The 20,515-nt window shown below is 36.9% G+C and overlaps 2 protein-coding genes across 3 annotated transcripts; one reads left to right on the forward strand and one right to left on the reverse strand.

Annotated features, from left to right (window-relative positions):
• Positions 1-2,814: 2,814 nt before the first annotated feature.
• On the reverse strand, positions 2,815-7,067 carry LOC113546713 (low choriolytic enzyme). Of its 2 annotated transcripts, none has more exons than XM_026946705.3 (7): positions 6,910-7,067; positions 5,170-5,325; positions 4,746-4,863; positions 4,000-4,178; positions 3,735-3,816; positions 3,342-3,466; positions 2,815-3,123 (listed from the first exon to the last, which is right to left on the reverse strand). In XM_026946705.3, coding segments are annotated over exons 1-7 (762 nt in total). In that variant the 5' UTR covers positions 7,010-7,067; the 3' UTR covers positions 2,815-3,121. The 2 variants fall into 2 exon arrangements, with proteins under 2 accessions (XP_026802506.2, XP_026802505.2); XM_026946704.3 differs by having other exon boundaries at positions 2,815-3,126.
• Positions 7,068-11,189: 4,122 nt separating this feature from the next.
• Positions 11,190-15,830, forward strand: LOC113546714 (low choriolytic enzyme). The gene is made up of 9 exons (XM_034299594.2): positions 11,190-11,267; positions 13,285-13,288; positions 13,376-13,420; positions 13,544-13,696; positions 14,005-14,122; positions 14,318-14,496; positions 14,642-14,723; positions 15,376-15,500; positions 15,680-15,830. Coding segments are annotated over exons 1-9 (783 nt in total). The 5' UTR covers positions 11,190-11,192; the 3' UTR covers positions 15,682-15,830.
• Positions 15,831-20,515: the final 4,685 nt, after the last annotated feature.

Consider the following 20,515-nt stretch of genomic DNA (forward strand, 5'->3'; position numbering starts at 1 on the left):
TTGTGCTCAAACTCCTTTACTTTTATTAAAGTTATTGGAAGGCCTTCTGCCAGCTCAGGGGTCGTGTCTGTAAGCCTTTCCTCCGGCTTCCACCCTCAATCGAATGGCCGGACTGAGAGGGTGAACCACGAACTAGGACATACTTTGCACTGCCTTGCCTCCAGCACCTTCCATGGGTGGAATACCCATCCACATGGGCGAAATACTCTCTGGCATTTGTCATTAGGCATGTCGCCATTTGAGTACCAGTTCAGGTTCCCTTCGCCCATGTTTCTAAGGCAGGAGCCTGAAGTTAGGGTTCTGGCATTTGTAGAACAATTTGCTTGGTGTTGCCTGAGACCATGGCAGAAGGCCTGCGCATCCCTAGGGGCCACATCTGAAGCACTAAAGCAGGTTGCTGACCGTAAAATGTGGGGGAATCTTACCTTCCACCAAGGAATATTGTAAGATACTGTAATACTCCCACAGAGGGACTATCGCGAGCATCCTGTGCAGCTGCATCACTGCCTGGTTTGGGAATTGCACCGTCTTGGAACGCAAGACCCTTCAGCGGATGGTGAGGACAGCTGAAAAGATCATTGGGGTTTCTCTTCCCTCCATCACAGACATTTACACATCACACTGCATCCGCAAAGCACTGTGGATGACCCCACACACCCCTGTCACACACTCTTCACCCTTCTGCTGTCTGGGAAACGGTCCCGAAGCATTCGGGCCCTCACGGCCAGACTGTGCAACAGTTTCTTCTCCTATGCCATCAGTCTCCTCAATACTCAGAAACTGGACTGAAAGAACACACACACACACACACACACAACTGTACATCCTCCATCCTCTTTGAAATTTTATTGTATTTTTTTTGCACATCCCCGTATTACATTATGCTACTACAAATATTTATTATACTGTACATATCTTATACTCTCTACTAGGCTGCTACTAGGCTGCTGCTGCTGGGGGCAGTCGTGGCCTAATGGATAGAGAGTCGGACTTACAACCCAAAGGTGAATCTGAAGGTTGTGGGTTCAAGTCTTGGGTCCAGCAGGGATTATAGGTGGGGGAGTGAATGACCAGCTCCCTATCCCACCCTCAACACCACAACTGAGGTGAGACCCCTGAGCAAGGCACCGAGCCCCCAAACTGCTCCCCGGGTGCTGCAGCAAAAAAGGCTGCTCACTGCTCTGAGGGTGTGTTTACTACTTTGTGTGTGCACTTGGATGGGTTAAATGCAGAGCACAAATTCCAAGTATGGGTCACCATACTTGGCCTCATGTCACTTCACTACTTCTTATGTTTACACCTATTCAGCAACTTATATTGTACTCTTTTTGCACTATTGTCACTGGATTCACTTTCTAACAGAACTGTGTACCGGTTGGCGCTGTGCTGGGACTTACTGTGCCCATTCTCTATCTCAGCACTCATTGTACTGTCTTGTGCTGTCTGCACATGTTTGCACTTGTGCACTTTATGTATAAATTTATGTAGTCCCTTGTAGTTCTGTGTTAGTCTTAAGTAGCACATTGGTCCTGGAGGAATGTTGTTTCGTTTGACTATGTACTAACTGGCTGTATATGATTGAAATGACAATAAACTCCACTTGACTTGACTTGAACGGGCAGTGCTACAGCAGAGGGCAGCAGAGGCACAGCAGAAGACAATACGATATAGGAAATCATCTACTGCTAGCATTTCAAGATGAATGAAGACATAGGCTAGAGAGAGCAGAACACTCTATCATAATCCCCAGTGACCACAGAAATGTTGAATATATTGAAATCAGCTAAATGATTAAAACCCTGTCAAAATCATTCAATTTTTTCTTCAACCAATTCTATTTTATCCTCAGTTACCCAACATCTCTGGGTCACCATCTCTAAAGTTCTAGTGCAACCTCTCCCATGCAAAGGTTTAGCATCGCTTTGCAAAGTCTTACCAGTCCTATCATTTGAGTAATGTCTGAGTCATGACTGTCTATGCTGCATACTCTCTGCCTGTTCTTTTGGATTACTCTTTGAATTACACATTGGCTTTGTTATATGTTTTCTGCTCATATTTTGACTGAATGAGATCTGAATTGCTTGATCAGCTCTACCTGGATTTTGTAGTAACATGCCTTTGCACATTGATCTTCGCTTTCTTCCTGAGTCTGGTTTGTTATACATATATTCATAAACAAATACAACTGATATGTAATTATTCTTAATTTGTCACACACAACATTTTGTGGATATTTATTATTGCTGTTGCATGATTCACGGATGCACTCAGTGGTTGATTCCTACTTCTAAATTCATCCTACAGGGTGCTGGGCTTTACTTGGTTTTAATTTAAAATCGTCTGGTACTTCATGGAGGCCATGATACCAATGTTTTCAGGGCATTTGAAGGAAAACTACCCCCAACATCTGTCAATCCTCCAACTGTCATCCTTAGAGAAGGTTTTGCCTATGTAATCACCCTGCTTTTCTGTGGGGGCCAAATACACTTAAATCCTCTTCCTCTTCAATAGCTCTACTTGTTCTAAAATTCATAAATATTTATAATCATTACATGACAGTTGATATGGGCATTGTCAGGCATTTAGCTTGATTTATGAAGCTCATGTTGTCTCATTTATTTTGTGTATTCTCTAATATTCCCCGTGTTGATTTGGCCTCTGTATCACCTCATATTTATACCACAGTAATACAAAAAGTTGTGTAAGACCCCTTAAGAATTCCTAAACACTGAGATAAACTTACAAAAGTAAAACATGAATGGACACATGCTTCAATTATATTTTGGTCATAAAAATTTCTAGAGGTGCCAATAATTGTGGGATATGTTTTTTTTATTTTCTGAGAACATGACATTTTTATTTTTTTTAAATTTAATTTACTTCAGTTAAAGATTACATTTTCAGGTAAGGTAATTAACCATCACCCATCTTTAACAAGGTTGCCAATAATTCTGGAGATGCCTGTGCTGTATAAATATTGTGTGTTTTTATATTCTGCTAATTACAGAAACAAAAGAGTAAAACAGTGTCAGGATGAGATCTCATTCTTTATACTGGGCATAGGCACAGATCCCACTGCTGTCTTTTTTCTCTCTGGTGATGGACTTGTGGTGGAATGGAGTTCTTCTGAGGGACAAAAAAGTTCAAATTAATCTGAAAACCACACAACTAAAAAAAAAATAAAATAAATAAAAGAATCTATTATAGTTTCTAAACTGGCATCAGACCCATTGTTATACAGATGGGATTTATTGAAAGTATAATTCAGTGTATTTTTTCATTTATGAATGCAATATAAGATTGAAAACATTATTCCACTGCTATGTTTGTGTGACACTTACAGCATCTGTAGAGATTATTGACTCGGATGATGTCATTTTGGCTCATTTGAGTGGCTTGGCCAAAGGCTACATTGCTGTTGGGGATGGGGACCATGGTGGCTAGGCCATTCTTAGAGAAAGCAGTTCTGAAATAACAAATAAAATAAACACAGTCCCGGAAAACCCATTTTTAGTCCAGTGGTGCTGCCCATTGCAAAAGAGTATAAATTGAAAAGATTCCCCTTTTACACCATGTCTTATACAGAGATGGGTTAAGTAATTTAATATGTGCAATTTAATATTTAATATTATTTAATTTAATAATATTAGTAATTTAATATTTCACAAATGTGTGAAAGATTGTGTGAGAAAATGTTTTACTGGGATTGTTATATATTAAGAAAATTTCCTGACCTGTGGTACTGCATGACGGAGTTGTAGTCATAAGGAGTTCCCTGGTTCAGAGTGGCGATCTTGTCGAAGGCATACTTATAGCCTTAGGAAAAAGGCAAACTTAACAATAAGTGCTGGCCTCATATAGGTTTGAAAAAAGCTTAATCATATAAACCCTTTTACCATATTAGCTTTATACATTAACCAAAAACCCATGTCAATATTTTCCATTAAGTGTCACCACTGTAGAATAGTTATTGAAATTTAAAAGGATATGAAGACTTACTGTCAATGATATTCTCCCACACAACACGGATGTGATTGTCGCGGTCACTGCGACACTGTTCATGGTTGAAGCCCAGAGCATGGAGAAGCTCATGCTGAACTGTGTTATGATAAATACAACCATTTCGGTCGAGAGACACAGTCTGGGCATAACCACGACGTCCAACATAGGAATAGCATCTGTGCATGATAAAAAAAAAATTATAATCCTTTTGTTGTATTTGCTATATTTTCCTAGTTTTACTTTAGTATTTCTAGTTTAGAATTTGTTCTATTCTTGATCATATTTTATTGTCCTAACCCTAACATCATTAATTCATTCATTTCAAAGCAACTGCATTATCCTGCAGGGTTGAGGTGGATCCAGAACCTATCCTGGGAACACTGGGCATGAAACAGGACTACACCCTTGATGGGATGCCAGTCCATTAAAGGGCACTATGCACACACATTCACATATTCATTAACACCTAGGGACAATTTAACATAACCAATCCACCTATTGCCATTTCTTATGAGTTGGGATGAAACCAGAGAACCTGGAGGAAACAGTGGAAAACGTACAAAACTCCACACAGACAGTAATCGGCACTCAACATCAAACCCAAATCCTTAGATGTTATTTATAATTATATGTTAGAATTTAGATATTTACTTAAAATTAAGATATTAATGTTTACTTATAATTTAGATATTTTAATTTAGATATAATTTAGATATGTTTAGAAATGTTAAGGTCTGTCTTACCCACTGAGAGACTCAATGCTGAGGTAATCCCTCTGGTTAGATCGTGGAATAAAGCGAATGCATGTAACAGAAGAGAAGGAATCCAGACCTCGCTGGATGACCTGCAGCTCACGGGAAGCTGAAGGGGTGAAGGACAAAGCAGACCAGACATGCAATTCCTTATGAAATCTTTGGTTCCAAACCAATAGAATTCAGTATTGTAAACACACATTATACCTAATAATGTAGATAAAGTGCTGATGATCTGATGCTGATAATTAATTATCCATAATAATAAATAAAACAGCAAAAAAAAAAAGAGAGAGAGAGAGAGAGAGAGAGAGAGCGAGAGAGAGTGAGAGAGAGAATCACATGTATATCTTTCATTCAGTATCCAGTACAGAAAGTTAGGTGCTGTAAGTGTGTATTTAAGGAGTTCACATACTGAAGTGGTTGGCAATGACATAGGGCACATAGACTTTTCCATCACTGGATTTTGGCCACATACAGCTACTCGAGGTGCAGGGATCAGCATTCCTCTCATTGTTTTCATCATCCACAGCAATATCTTCTATAACTTTTGGCTCATTAACATCACGAACTGCAACACACAATAGACAGATTTCATAGCTAACAATATATACTGCACTCAGAATGGAGTAAACCAAAATATATCAATATAAAAAGTACATTTAAGTACAGTGTTTGTAATGATAAAGACAAGGACACAGTGTCATTGATGTAAAGCACCACAGCATGTACATGTACATGTATGTATATGACCCCGACCATCCTTATGTGTTCCAACATTGTCCCCACACCTTCCCTGCAGAGCCCAAACACACTATCCCCATCCCCACTAACCCATCGCTGTACACTCCAACAGCATCCAATTACATATATTTACATTTACAACATTTAGCAGAAAGGTATTGTATAGATCATCTGTATGTCTCATCCTATAAATTACTGGCCTATTATTCTAAAAATTGTACCAATATTTAAAGTGATCTGTTTCACATTACTGTGCAAAATGTAAATATTCAGTGAGATTTTCATTCCTATGCAATGAAGGAATTCCATTCCTATGAAGTTGCACCTTCAAGAAGATTTATTGAATTTTAATCAAAGCAAGAATCCACACTGCTGCAGTACAACTAACTACTGAAATATAATTCAGATCATGAGCATACACCAGACAATATGGCATAAATATTGTATTGTATAGTGTTTCCAGCTAGAAATCACGTGCGTCATGATTTCTGCTGCTATGTGACACATTTTGTATAAATTATTTATACATTATTTATCTGCATTTTGTATAAATTAGGACTCACTGTTTCCCACTCTTATCCCTACTGTTACCATGCTACTAGCTTTCTATATTTTTTACCATACTCCTGGGAATACTGCAGATTTTTTTTTTAAATGTTGTCCCCGTCTAATGGATATCTGTGGAAATCCACAGTATTACTACTGTCTCAATGGAAGAACTTCAGCCTGCTAAACATGAGTGAGCATGTGAATACTGTGTCAGTTTCATGGTGCTTTGCATTAAAAAAGAAATATGTATAATTTTTTTGTTGCCTATCAGAAATAAATACAAAATTGTATTGACTCATTACAGAATTCAGTTCAACAATAGATCAGTCGACAAATCAAAAATACTTTCTTGAGGAGCAGAATTGAGGCTGACACTTTTATTTTGAGATGATTCTTTTTTTTTTTTTTAATTTAGTTACCTATTCTGGCTTACTCAGAGACCACTATTAATTAGGACACCATTCAAAAGTTATGGGTAAAGCAATAACTGACCAAAGACAAGTTACAAGGTTATAAGACTAAAGCAAGCAAACAAACAAACAAACAAACAAATAAATAAATAAATAGATAGATTGATCGGTTGATTAATTAATTATAAGTGGCACAAAAAAGCCCCCATATCATTAAAATTACCGCCACAGTATAGCAATACTACATACATACATGCATCTTTCTAATGCTTGGCAAAGAACCAAACCTAATTTCCACAAATTTCTATTTTATGGGGTGTCTCATTAAAATTGTTACAGTAAACTGAACTCATTCCATGTTTATTAGCAAATTAAACATGTTTCTGCTTGAGTAGCTTCCTCCCTGGTGTGGTGGGCAGTGTGTGTGTGTGTGTGTGTGTGTGTGTGCATACCAATGTCTCTGTTAGCTCTCTCCAGACGCTCTCCAACAGATAATTCATCAGAAATGTCCTCAGCCGCTGTCACACAAAACAGATTAGCACATTCGGTCATTCAGAACACTTAATCAACCCATAATATTTGTATGTTATCACATTTATTATTTAATATAAATATACATTTATTTTAACTTGTCAAAAATGTCACGTACCAGGCTGGACATGAAGTCACCAATGGCCAAGGTATAAAAAAAGAGGTGAAAAAACAATAAATACAGAAAAGTGTTTCAACTCACTCACTCACTCTCTATGTATATATATATATATATATATATATATATATATATATATATATATATATATATATATATATATATATATATATATATGTATGTGTGTGTGTGTGTGTGTGTGTGTGTTTGTTTGTGTGTGTTACCTCCTCAGCTTGAACACAGCAAACCAGAAGCAGGGCTAGCACACCCAAAGTCACCTTATACACAAACATGATGGCCAGTCTCCTACGCGGGTAGACAGATGCACCACTGACACATTTTCTTTTGCATTGTGGCAAGTTGGAACATGGTTTGAATTTCCACTTATTCCTTTCAATTTATTTTATTTAAACATACTCTATAACACATCTTGAGGATTCTAAGAATGTTATACTACACTGCTGAACTCCTAGTGATTTTACACACAACAGTCTCTAGAGTTTACACAGAATGGTACAAAAAACAGCAAACATTGAGTAAGCAATAGTTCTGTGGGTGGAAACGCCATGTTAGATGATGTTGAAAGTTAAGAGATGATAAGAGAGTTAAGAGGAAAATGGTCAGATTGGTTCGAGCTGCCAGAAAGTCTATAGTAACTCAAATAATGACTCTTTACAACCACGGTGAGCAGAAAAGCATCTCAGCATGCACAAAACATCAAACCTTGAGGTGTATGGTCTACAACAACATAAGATCACAATGGGTTCCACTCCTGTCAGCCAAGGACAGTTGAAGATTAGAAGAAAAAAAAAATCACCTGGTCTTTTTCCAGTCTTCAACTGTCCAGTTTGGGTGAGTCTGTGCCCATGATAGCCTCCGATTCTTGTTCTTGGCTTACAGGGTTTGATGTGTTGTGCAATCTGAGATGCTTTTTTTGATCACCACTGTTGTAAAGGGTGATTATTTAAAGTATAGACTTCCTGTCAGCTCAGACCAGTCTAGTCATTTTCCTCTGATCTCTCTCATCAACAAGATATTTCAGCCTGCAGCCTGTTTTTGTTTTTCTCACCATTCTGTGTAAACTCTAGAGACTGTTGTCAGTGAAAATCCCAGGAGATCAGCACTTTCTGGAATACTCAAACATGTGCACTCAACTGTATTTAGTGCATGGGGGGTTACCTCAGTTATTGTTATAAAAGGTGTCCTGGTGCAAAGTGGATTTTATATGCTCTATCATGATCTTATATTCTGAGGTTTTCCTTTTTGTTACACTGTATACATACTTTAAAATCTAACTTTATTCAGAATAAAAGATATACAGAAAGAGATGCAAGTGCAATATAATAGCTAGACAAAGAGCCATAATATGCAGAAAAAATGTGGAGTCTTACCTCAAAGCACCAAGTAGAAGTAGTGTCAGTGTCAGAAGTGTCAGTAGTGTTTATACCCTCCAATTTATCAAGTTTAAATTTACATACTTGAAAGAAAGCAGGTGCAGTTTTCCCAGTTCTCATGGTTCTCATGTGAACCAAGGTTACAACCAACTGCGAAAAATATGTGGCCTTGAATTAAAGATAAATTCCATATTTCTCAACCTGAGACTAGGTTGTATTTGTTTTGTTCATTTGTTCTATGATACATAGCCTTTATAAATTCAGGGGGAGATTTGGCTCTTTCCTTGAAAAAGAAATGACTAGTGGTAACTGTCTTCAAGTTATTATTCACACAATATGACATTTTAGAATGTAGCATTTTAGCGTCCAACTAAAATTTTAGATAATTCTGAAGTTACTGAGAAAGCTGATGAATGATGTTATAATGTTATAATAAACTGACTTTCAAAACATACAGTTTGAGGAGTAATTACTACACATAATTGCAGCTTTCTAACATTTAAAGTATTTATTAATGTAAACATCTAACATGCTAAAGGTGTTGTTTTAAACTATTACAAATAAGACTTTTAAAAATAATCTATGTTGCATGATAAAGTGCTTAATATGCTGAGCAATCAGACATCTGATATGATTACAGCAGGCTTACAGTGGGTAATAATTTTATGATAATAATTAACAGGCCATATAAAATATCACCCTTTAAAGAAATGTTGTTGTCTCCTCAAAGAACTAAAGGTAAAATTTGCATATCATCCACAATTATTATTTTTATGCAATGCATTAGGAAAATTGCAGATGAATTATCCAATAACTTGGTTCTTAAATTGTTAAGAAACTAGGACTGGGTCTAAAAATCCTTGCTGATTCACCTTATCAGTAAAAAGGGCTATGAGTTCTTTGATCATTAAAAGTGAAACAAACAAAAAAAATATTGTAAAATTTTTAACCAGGGTTACTTTCATACATCTGTAAACTGTAGCTACTTCATATGCCAAGATACTCCTCAAAATATGGTCCTGCTTGATATTGATATATATATTGACATATTGATATTGAAGACTTCAGCTTCAAGGATAAAGATGATGATGTGCTTTAGACAACGAGGGCAGTTTCCTTCCACAACTACTTCCTGTGTGCTCGTTTCCTGGCAGAGTACAGTTTTACAGCCTCTAGAAAATTCAAAAAGAAAAAAAAAGTGAAATGCATTGATGTGGACTTTGTGTAATGGTAGCTTTAGTATTTATTTAGCAATATTCACCAATGACTCAACAAGATATGTGGCCTATTGTTTGTGTTGGCATGCTGTGTGTAATTCATATCATAATTTCATAACTTCATAATTTTTTTTTTTCCTAAAACTTTTTGTGAATTGTGAAACTTTTTTCAACTTTTTCCTAATTTCTTAATCTCCTGTGTTTCAAGGCATGATGGACATGATCAATGCCCAAATTGTTTGGGACTGGTGGATCTTCAACAAGCACTTACATTGCCTTGTCCTAATTGCAGTACGTTGCTAATTGTGGCACCTTGCAGTTGTGTGGCTAGTGCTGTGACATTTCCAGGAACCCAAAAGGGGGGCAAACTAGTTAGGACAGACAATATGGTAGTGTTTTACATCAACCATCAGGGGCACAAAATGGGAGACAATGTAGAGGTTGGTAAGCAAGCTCTGGAAATGGGCAGATACATATCTTCTCTCTCTGAGAGCTGCCTACCCACTACCCACCGTATTTTACTTTGTCTATGTGCCAGTTGTATGCAAGTGACTGGAACGTTTTCTTACTGTGATGTGAAATGCTTGTCATAAACCTCCTACTATCCTGTACAGTGAACAACATGTTTTTGCAGATTCAGCTAGAAGTATCTCTGTCTGGATCTATCTAGGTGTCCTGAAGCAACTAAAATGATTTGTAGCAGCATTGTCTACATACTAGGGACTAATTAACAGATTGTTGTTTGAAATATATAAAAAAGTAAGGACATATCCTAATTTCTCTGACCCCCATGCAAAGCAGCGGTCCCTCAGTTGGACATGCACTTGGTTCTAGGCAGTTCGTACAACTTAAATCATAGATATAAAGTGGCTTTCACTTAAGACAGCTGTTTTGATGCCCCATACTATGTGCAGATGAGTCAGTAAATTGAATGTGCTATTTGTCAGCACACTGTGCCTGCACTGGGGACCAGCGGAAAAAAACACTGACCATGGAAAAGCTGCAGCTGCTTTTTTCTGACAAGGTGACACAACTGCCTGGCTAGAACATTTTTTTTTTAAATAAACTGATACTGGTTATCAAGTTTGGTACATGGAGAAGAATATATAAACACCCTTTTCTTTAAAAAAGCTGTTTCTTTCTGGATGTTTAAGGTAAGGTGAATGCCATATATGTGGTAGTTTAAAGGTAACTGATACTTTTCTAACGCTATTTCGCATACATTTATACGCACAAGATGATAATTTTGTTATCATAATAGCTTATATATTGTTTCTGAAAAAATCAGTTTCTATACAGTGAACACTGTAAGTAAATTCTCTAATGCAATAAAACAGTTACTTTTATTTCAGCAATATATTGCTGAATTTCACTTTTCAGAATGAAACATAATTGAGAGTGAATCTTAAAAGCAATATGCAAACCAGTTGCTAATAGTGGTGTTGTGTGCTGATTTCCATTGCAGGTTGCTGACCATGCTGACAATGTATAAGGTGACTGTGGGTCTTGTGGCCCTGTTACTGGTCAGCTCTGTGAGAGCTGAGGTCGAGGTGAGACAAGTGCACATACAACAAAAGGCTATTGCTGTTAAAAAAAAATTAATGTCACAAGTTTTTAAAAAGTTCTAAAAAATGACAATAAATAAAAAATATTAATTGTCATTGAAACTGAAAACATATGGTTGAAATGGTTAAAAATATGTTTGTGTTCATAGTGAATAAGCATTAAGTATAATGGTAGATCACTATTAATGCGTAATTAATTTCTATTTCCTCATTGCAAATAAACTACTGATATGCTGACACGGTCCCCTCCGAAAGTATTGGAAACAGTTTTTTTTTGTTTTTGCTATACAGTGAAGAAATTTGTGTTTGAGTTCAAAAGAGGAATACGAGACAATAGATGGATCAGAATTTCCAGAATCTAGATGTGTTAAACAACTTAGAACATGGCACCTTTGGTGGCAGACCAGCCAATTTTTAGGTGAGTACTGGTAGAGATATTTTTAAAGTAAATTAAAGAAAATAACACTTAATATTTGGTTGCATATCCCTTGCTTGCCGGCGACCCGCAGACATCACCAAACTGTTGTATTCTTCTTTGTGATGCTTTTCCTGGCTTTTACCACAGCTTTATCAGTTGATGTTTGTTTTGGGGGTTTTCTCCCTTCTGTCTCCTCTTCAGGAGGTGAAATGCATGCTCAATTGAGTTAAGGTCTGGTGATTGACTTGGCGAGTCTAAAACCTTCCATTATTTTTGCCTTATGAAATCCTTTGTTGTGTTGGCAGTGTGTTTTGGTTCATTGTCTTGCTGCATGATGAAGTTCCTCCCAATTGGATTGGATGCATTTCCCTGTAAATTGGCAGACAGGATGTTTCTGTAGACTTCTGAATTAATTCTGCTGCTATTTTCATGAGTTACATCATCAATAAAGATTAGTGAGGCTGTTCCAGAAGCAGCCATGCAAGCCCAAGACATGACACTACCTCCACCATGCTTGACTGATGAACTTGTATGTTTTGTACCATGAGCAGATCCTTTCTTTCTCCATGCTTTGGCCTTTCCATCACTTTGGTAGAGGTTAATCTTGGTTACACAACTTTCGTGGTTCATCTCTCTATTTCTTTGCCAATTCCAATATGGCCTTCTGATTCTTACTGCTGATGAGTGGTCTGCCACAAGATTGTGGTATGGACTCTATATTTCTGCTCTCAAAGTCTTCTTCGAATGGTGGATTGTGATACCTTCACCCCTGCCCTGTGGAGGTTGTTGGTGATGTCACTGACTGTTGTTTTTGGGTATTTCTTCACACCTCTCACAATGTTTATATCATCAACTGTTGTTGTTTTCCTTGGCTGACCTGTTCAATGTCTGGTTGTTAGTACACCAGTGGTTTCTTTCCTTTTCACAACATTCCAAATTGTTGTATTGGCTATATCCAATGCTTGTACAATAGCTCTGATTGATTTTTCCGCATTTCTCAACTTCCAAATGGGTTGCTTTTCTCCCATAGACAGCTCTCTTATCTTCATGTTGGTTTAGCCTTTGTAACAACAAATGCAGTCTTCACAGGCAAAACCCAGGGCTCAACCAAGAGTAGACATTCAGAGCTATTAATTGTTTAAACAATCAATCTAATAGGCAATAAGTAACAAGAAACACCTGTCAGTCACATGTTCCAATATTTTTGATCACTTGAAAGATGTGTGGGTTCAAATAAAATGTACCATGTTCTAATTTTTTTTAACACATCTAGCTGTAGATATTAGGAAATGAAAACTCAAATTCGTCTCATATTCATCTCATATTCATCTTTTGATCTCAAACCCAAATCTCTTCAGTGTACAGAAAAAAAAGCAAATTGCTATAAGTAAATTGAATGTCAAACTGGAACGTAACACAATATAAAAACTACATTAAAAGCACACACACACACACACACACACACAAAATTAATACCATGAAATGTTTTTACACATACAAGCACACATACACATTACCCTTTCATAACTATCCTTGTACGTCTCTGTTACATTTGTCCTTCTTGTCCAAATGGTTCTCATGTAGCCTGGTAAGTAATTTTAATTTAATTATGATAATATATGCATAATAATATAATTTGTAAATGATTAACGAACTTACTTTAATTCACTGTTAGTGTTGTCTGTGGGAGAGCTCCTGGAGAGGGCTAATCGAAACATTGGTATGTCCAAACCCCTTCACACACAGAAACACACACATTGCTTTATAACCTTGGCAGTGTATGACATAATTCTTTGTGCATGTACAGATGTGTAATCCATTCACTCTCTGTTCTGTGTGGTAGTTCGTGGTGCCGACGAACCAAAGGTTATTGGGGACATTGCAGTTGATGATGATAATGGGAGGAACGCTGATCCCTGCACATCTACTGGCTGCAAGTGGCCCCAGTCGAGTGATGGACTGGTCTACGTGCCCTACATCATTGCCAACCACTTCAGTATGTCATTGACACTGTAGCTGAGCTATATTACCTGAAATATATTAAATAATTCCAGCTTTTAGTAGTGGTACTAGCTGTGTAGGTTTTCAAATTATAAAACTCATTTAACCTTCAAATTTTCTTTTTCTGTTCTGAGATCTAATTCTATTATATCATCTGACAGTAACACACTGCCATGAACTGTCCCATATTACTGGACCTACTGTGACTGATATGAGGTTAAAATCTGTCTTGTTCATGCTTGGAAGAGTATGATTCCATTGTAATGCTATATCCCGAGTAACATCTAACATTTGGCTCCTCAGCCTCCAGTGAGCTGCAGGTCATTCAGCGAGGTCTAGATTCCTTTGCATCCGTTTCTTGCATTCGTTTCATTCCACGCTACAATGAGAGGGATTATCTCAGCATTGAGTCACGCAGCGGGTATAAATCACATTCAGAAATAGAAGAAGAATAGAACTGATATTAGAAAATGAATCTACATACATAAACAAAATTAAAATTCAGATAGCATCAGAATTGAAATTATGATTCCAACCTGAAATACACAGTACATTAAATCAAACTATAATTAGATTCAGGGTACGTGATTGTTAACCATCTCTGTGTACTTTACAGATGCTACTCCTATGTTGGACGGCTTGGTTATGGTCAGACAGTGTCTCTAGACCGCAGTGGCTGTATCTACCACAACACTATCCAGCATGAACTTCTTCATGCTCTGGGCTTTAACCATGAACAGACCCGCAGTGACCGTGACAACCACATCCGTGTCCTCTGGGACAATATTATTGACGGTATAGTTTCATTTTTTTCTCTGTCTTAGGTAGATGCAGTGTAAAAAATTTAAAAAGTCAGCAAAACAATCTCTGGAAAAGATTTTGATGGCCATATTATTATATCAGTTAATGTTTTGGTTTTGTGTATTTTTTTTTTCGCCAGACATGAAGTATAACTTTGACAAGATTGCCACTCTGAACCAGGGAACTCCCTATGACTATGGCTCTGTAATGCAGTATTACAGGTCAGTCAATAACCACTTAGCCTAAGTATAAATCTCGCCCTGACCTTATTTTATCATATTGCTTTCAGTTTCTTTTAATTTACAGTAGCATATATATATATATATATATATATATGTTGTCCCCAAAATACCATATATGGAAGGTAATCAATGATTTTTAACATATTTTACTGAGAATTTTGTCAGTAATCAACTCATATTTGAAACAAGCATAAAAATACATGCAAGGTTTTAAAATGCTTGGAATGCCACAATAAGAAATATGTCAGGCCATCATTAAAGGTATGTCAATAAAATGAATTTAAGAAAAATTTAAATATCAATTCATTGTTTACTTTTCTTGCAGATATTTGATTAATTATTGTTCATTATCTCTTTAAAAATGTCATTCAATGCTTATTTTTACAAAGCTTCCCAACGTTTGGCCTGTAGGTGATGATTTTTAATTTAATGAGCAAGTACAATTAAAAATCAAGTCCATTTAAAATTATCTATGCCCTAACAATGATCATTTGCTTATATTCCAGTTTATAAAAGTAATTGTTGTTAAATTATAGTTATAGCCTCGCATAAAACACTACTGCACTACATATTAGTGTTTTCATTGTTATCCTACATGTACTAATTTTATTTATTTTTTATTTCTTTTCAGAACTGCATTCTCTAAGAATGGTCAACCCACCATGGAACCTATCCCTGACAGCAATGTAGTAATCGGCCTGGCCAGAGAGATGAGCCAAAATGACATTATTAGACTCAACAGACTCTATCAGTGCTGTGAGTACCATACAAACACAGTACTCTGCTATAGTTTTTATGCCACCTATATCAATCTTTGAATAATAATACTGTATTTGTCCCTTGTTTAGCTTATGTTAGTAATTATCTGTAAAGACAAAAAGATAAAATATCTACAAAACATCATTCATAAGAATAAATATGTTTTTATTCCTCAGGAGCATGAGAACATTGAACACTTGTGGTCTTTGCTCTGGCAAATATCCAAGGATGTACGTCACTCTCAAACCAAATGGGATCTCTGTATGATTTTCCTTCATGGACTATGTGATTATAAAAATAAAAAAAAAATAATGCACTAATATTAAAGCCTTTCTCATTCTGAAAGATATACATGTGCATACATATTTCTAGTTTACAGGGATTTTAAATTACTGTCTGTTATATCTTACGCAAATTAGTGCAGATGCATTTTTTTTTTCCAAAGACAAATCTAGTTTAAATAGTTTATTTATTTCAGTTGCACACATGAATCTAATGAACATTTTTTGAAACCCGGTTGTCATATTCATGACTTGAAAGAAAGCAAATCAAAAGTCATTGCTGTTTTCACCTGTGATCCTTACCTTTTATGCACTAAATGTAAATCAGTTGTGCCATGGACACACTTGGTAATTTGCTGGTGATTGACATTTCTCAACCTACACACATGACTGCAAAGAAAATCAACATTACCCAAACTTTCGTAAATCTTTTTTTGGTTGGTTTGGCCTACAAAACATTTACACACCACATTTCTAAAAGATTAATAAATGAAGTGCATCAAAAAGACTAGTGGAAATGTAGGCATGGTTAAATTATGTTGTTGCAGAATATACAACAGAGAACAGAGCAGTCTAGTGGACATTTATATATCTATATACTGTATGTCATATAGACAGTGGACATAAAGTCTACACACTCCTGTTATACAGGTTTTTGTGATGTAAAAAATTAAACCAAGATAAATCATATCAGACCTTTTTCTACCAGAAATGTTTTAGGGGAAAAAAGAAAAGAAAAAAGCATACAATAACCTGGTTGCACAAGTGTGCACATTCCTTAACAAATACTTTGTTAAAGCACCTTTTGCATGTTATATGGCAATCAATCTTATTGAGTAAGCATCTTATTCAACTTTATTCAACTTTTCTGGCAAAAATGCCCCGGATCTATCAAATTGTGAGCAGATCTCCTGTGCACAGCCATCTTCAAGTCATTCCACAGATTTTTGATAGGCTTTAGAGCTAGCCTCTGACTGGGCCATTCCAAAACTTTGATCTTCTTCTACTGAAGCCATTCCTTTCTTGACTTGGATTTGTGCTTTGGGTTGTTATCGTGCTGGAAGGTGAAATTTCTCTTCATCTTCAGTTGTCTAACCGAGGCGGAGTTTGTGCCAAAATGGTATTTGGAGCTATTCATGATTCCCTCTATCTTGACTAGTGCCCCAGTCCCAGCTGAAGAGAAGCAGCCCCATAGCATGATGATGCCATTAATGTGCTTCAGTGTGGGTATGGTGTACTCTGGGTGACAAGCTGTCTTGTTTTTGTGCCAAACATATCTTTTTGAATTATGCCCAAAACCTTCTACCTTGGTCTCATCAGACCATAACACTTTTTGCCACATGGTTTGGGTTGATTTAGGCAGGTCTGTATGTTTTTTTGTTGTTGTTGTTTTCGTGAGAAAGGGCTTCCGTCTAGTCACCGTACCCCATAGCCAGTGAAGAATACGATGGATTGTTTACACATGCATGGAGGGACTAATACTTGCTAGGTATTCCTGCATCTCCTGCAGTGCTGCTGTAGGTCTCTTGATAAGTCTTATCTTCCCTGATAAGTTTTCTTTGTGTCTTTTGTCAATTTTGGAGGGACATCTTGTTCATGTGTTCATGGAAATGTCACTGTGATGCCCCATTTTCTCCACTTGTTGATGATGGCCGTAGTGTTTCATGATACATCTAATGTTTTGGAAATTCTTTTGTGCCCCTCTCCTGATCGATAACTTTCTACAATGAGATACATACATACTTTATAACCTCTTCATGGACCATGACTTCAGCAGTCAAATGAAACCAAGAAGATGTCAAGAAAATCCTACAGAAACAGTTGATCTTTATTTGGGATTAATCAGAAACATTTAATTTATTTTATTTATAATCCTGTGGACTACCTTGCCATCCCAATAGTCAGTATCGGAGGGTGAGGACTGCCCACTTCATGGCCAAACACTCTTACTTGATCATACTCTACTTGCTGTCCCACACTGAGAGCTTGCAGACTACACAATCCTGAGGACTGCAATTGCCATGAACTGTTTTGCAAGTCTCTATCATTGAACAGTTCAATAGACTTTAAGTTAAAACTATAATGAATTAAAAAATGACTCGTGCATTCTCATAAATGGATAAGTTCCTCTTTACAAAATTGCACTTTTGACTATATAATATACAGTTATATAAGGAAAATTATTTATAATCACACTATCCAGTGTCACCGAGCTGACGATGGGTTTCCTTTTGAGTCTGGTTCCTCTCAAGGTTGTGTCAGGGAGTTTTTCCTTGCCACCATAGCCTCTGGCTTGCTCAGTAGGGATAAATTTAAAAACTTAAAATTTATACACAGAATTTATGCATTTTTGTAAAGCTTCTTTATTACAAATAAAATTGAACTGAATTTAATTGAACTGAACATGGTCCCCTGTCCGATGCATCAGTCTGCAAAACAAAGGGGAGAGAGAAGTCAGGAGAATATAAGATTAGTCCACCACAGAGTGCAGCTTTTACTTGAACAAAAGTTGGCTGGCACAGCTCAGTCCACTGGACCAGACCTGGTACCCTCTTTTTAGCGAGATTGGTCAGTGCTGGTAACATCCAGATAATTAGGCACAAGCCTATGATAATAGCCAGCCAGCCACAGAAACTGTCTCACCTCCTTTTTTGGTCTTTGGTCTCAGGCAGGCAGCCATCGCTGCTGTCTTATCAATTTTGCTAGACACCTGCCCGTGACCCAAGTGGAAGTCCAGATACCATGCTTCCAACTGTCCAATTGCACACTTCTTGGGGTTTGTCCTGTACAGCCCTCAAAAGGCCCTGTAAAAGTATAGTTTAAACCTGAAAACAAACTCCATACACGCAGATGTGAGACACCATCAAAAGTTACTATAAACTCTAAAGAAAATGTGCCTAGATGGCTGCTTTTGCAATACTTTTTCTAATTTTTAAATTTTGGGGACGGGACTTCCTTTCAGACATCAACATTTTCTGTAAACGGTTTGTAAAAGTGTTTGAAGTACACTGGTGATGGTAAGAGTGTCATATTTAACTGCAGTAGAGCCTGTTTACATGTAGAAAATGGTGGCTGCCTGTTCCAAACCTGGACCAACAGAGTGTGTCGACAATTATTATTTTGGCCTTAGAGCAATGAGATTGAGGAAACTGATTGAAAAAAAGTTTATAATACTTTAACTTGAATAGTGAATGACAGAATTGTAGTCATATGGAGTGTTCAAATTGTTGTTTTTCTGAAAAATTATGTTCTTCTCCTGCAAATATAAGAAACAATGAATCACATAATTACAATGTTGTTCTTTTGTCTTCTTAGACTGTCAGAACAAAGGCCTGTAACATTACCTAAAGCACTGTGTGCATCTCTCTCTTCTCTTTCTTTCTCTCTTTCTCTATATAGCTTTAATTTAGGAATCCAATTTCATGAATTGAATACGGTTGAATTTTGGAAGGAGTCCAGACTATGCTGGATAACATGTTTCAGAGCATGCTGACAGACAGATTGAAGGGAAGCTTGGTAAAATTTTGACACATCTTTCTTTGAAACCAGTTAAGAAGTGTTACTCACAATACTGCCTGGAAACGATGAAGGGCACGTTAACTTTCCCATCCCTGACCTTGCAGCACTTGCACCAAAAAAGAAGTATATGGATCTGCATTCTGAAGCACAGTTTACACCACTATGTTATCATGCGTAACGGTGAACTTAGCATTTGACTTTCCTGTCCAGTAAAACACACTAAATTAACAACAGTTTCTTGGCCACTTGACACTCAGAGTCTTAGTTTATGCATTGCTTTTCAGAAACTACTCATAAGAAAATGTCTACAGCATCTTTTAATAAACTAAAGTAAAACAGAATACTAAAAGCTAGAAAGGACCTTGGAGAGCTAGCCTTATAGTTCCTTGCAAATGCAAAATCTTACATTCAAAAAGGATCAATTTGCACACTTTTAGCACCTATAAATTTCAAGTGACTATGTTTTAAAATCCGTCATTCTCATGTTCAAAATAATATAGGAAAAGTATTTGTAATTCAAAGGTGTATTTTGTCTGACAGTTTCATGAGCCTAAACAAGCTGTAGTTTTTAATGCGTTTTATTTACCTGCTGTATGCGTAAATGAAAGAAAATTTCTTTCTTACGAAACACAAAAACATGTGCTTTATGTAGAAATTATATAAAATAGGAATTCACTGCAGCACTTGACAAATGAATGGGCTTTGTGTCAGGCGGCAGAGATGGCAACAGTTGCGGTGAATGCTTTTGTTAAAAATAACGACTGGCAAGCACAAATACATCCAAAGCACCATATCAAAGACAGATTCCAGAATTAGGCAAAGGGTCAGGCAATGTAGAAACAGGTATTCAGAGGACGAGACGATGATCAGGAAATGAGAAAACAAACGAGGGTCAAAATCAGAATGCTCAAATATGAAATAAAGGCTTGGTATGTCAGGTGTGTGAACAAAACTGACCGAATACATTGCTAAGTCTATGTGCATTGAGCGTGTTTATATAGTGTGGAGTGGTGACTGAATTCAGGTGTGTGCAATCAGCAATCAGGCGAACTTCAGCTTGTGAAATGCAGTCCATGGTAGCAATGTTTGTAGTTGGAGTTGCATTCTGGGAAATGCATTAAGATGCCAACACTGACTTGACATAACATGAGAGCATTATGAACACCTGTAAACTTGAACATTCATGCATGTATCTAATCGGCCAATCATGTG

Source organism: Pangasianodon hypophthalmus, chromosome 25, assembly GCF_027358585.1.
Source record: "Pangasianodon hypophthalmus isolate fPanHyp1 chromosome 25, fPanHyp1.pri, whole genome shotgun sequence".
NCBI lineage: Eukaryota > Metazoa > Chordata > Actinopteri > Siluriformes > Pangasiidae > Pangasianodon > Pangasianodon hypophthalmus.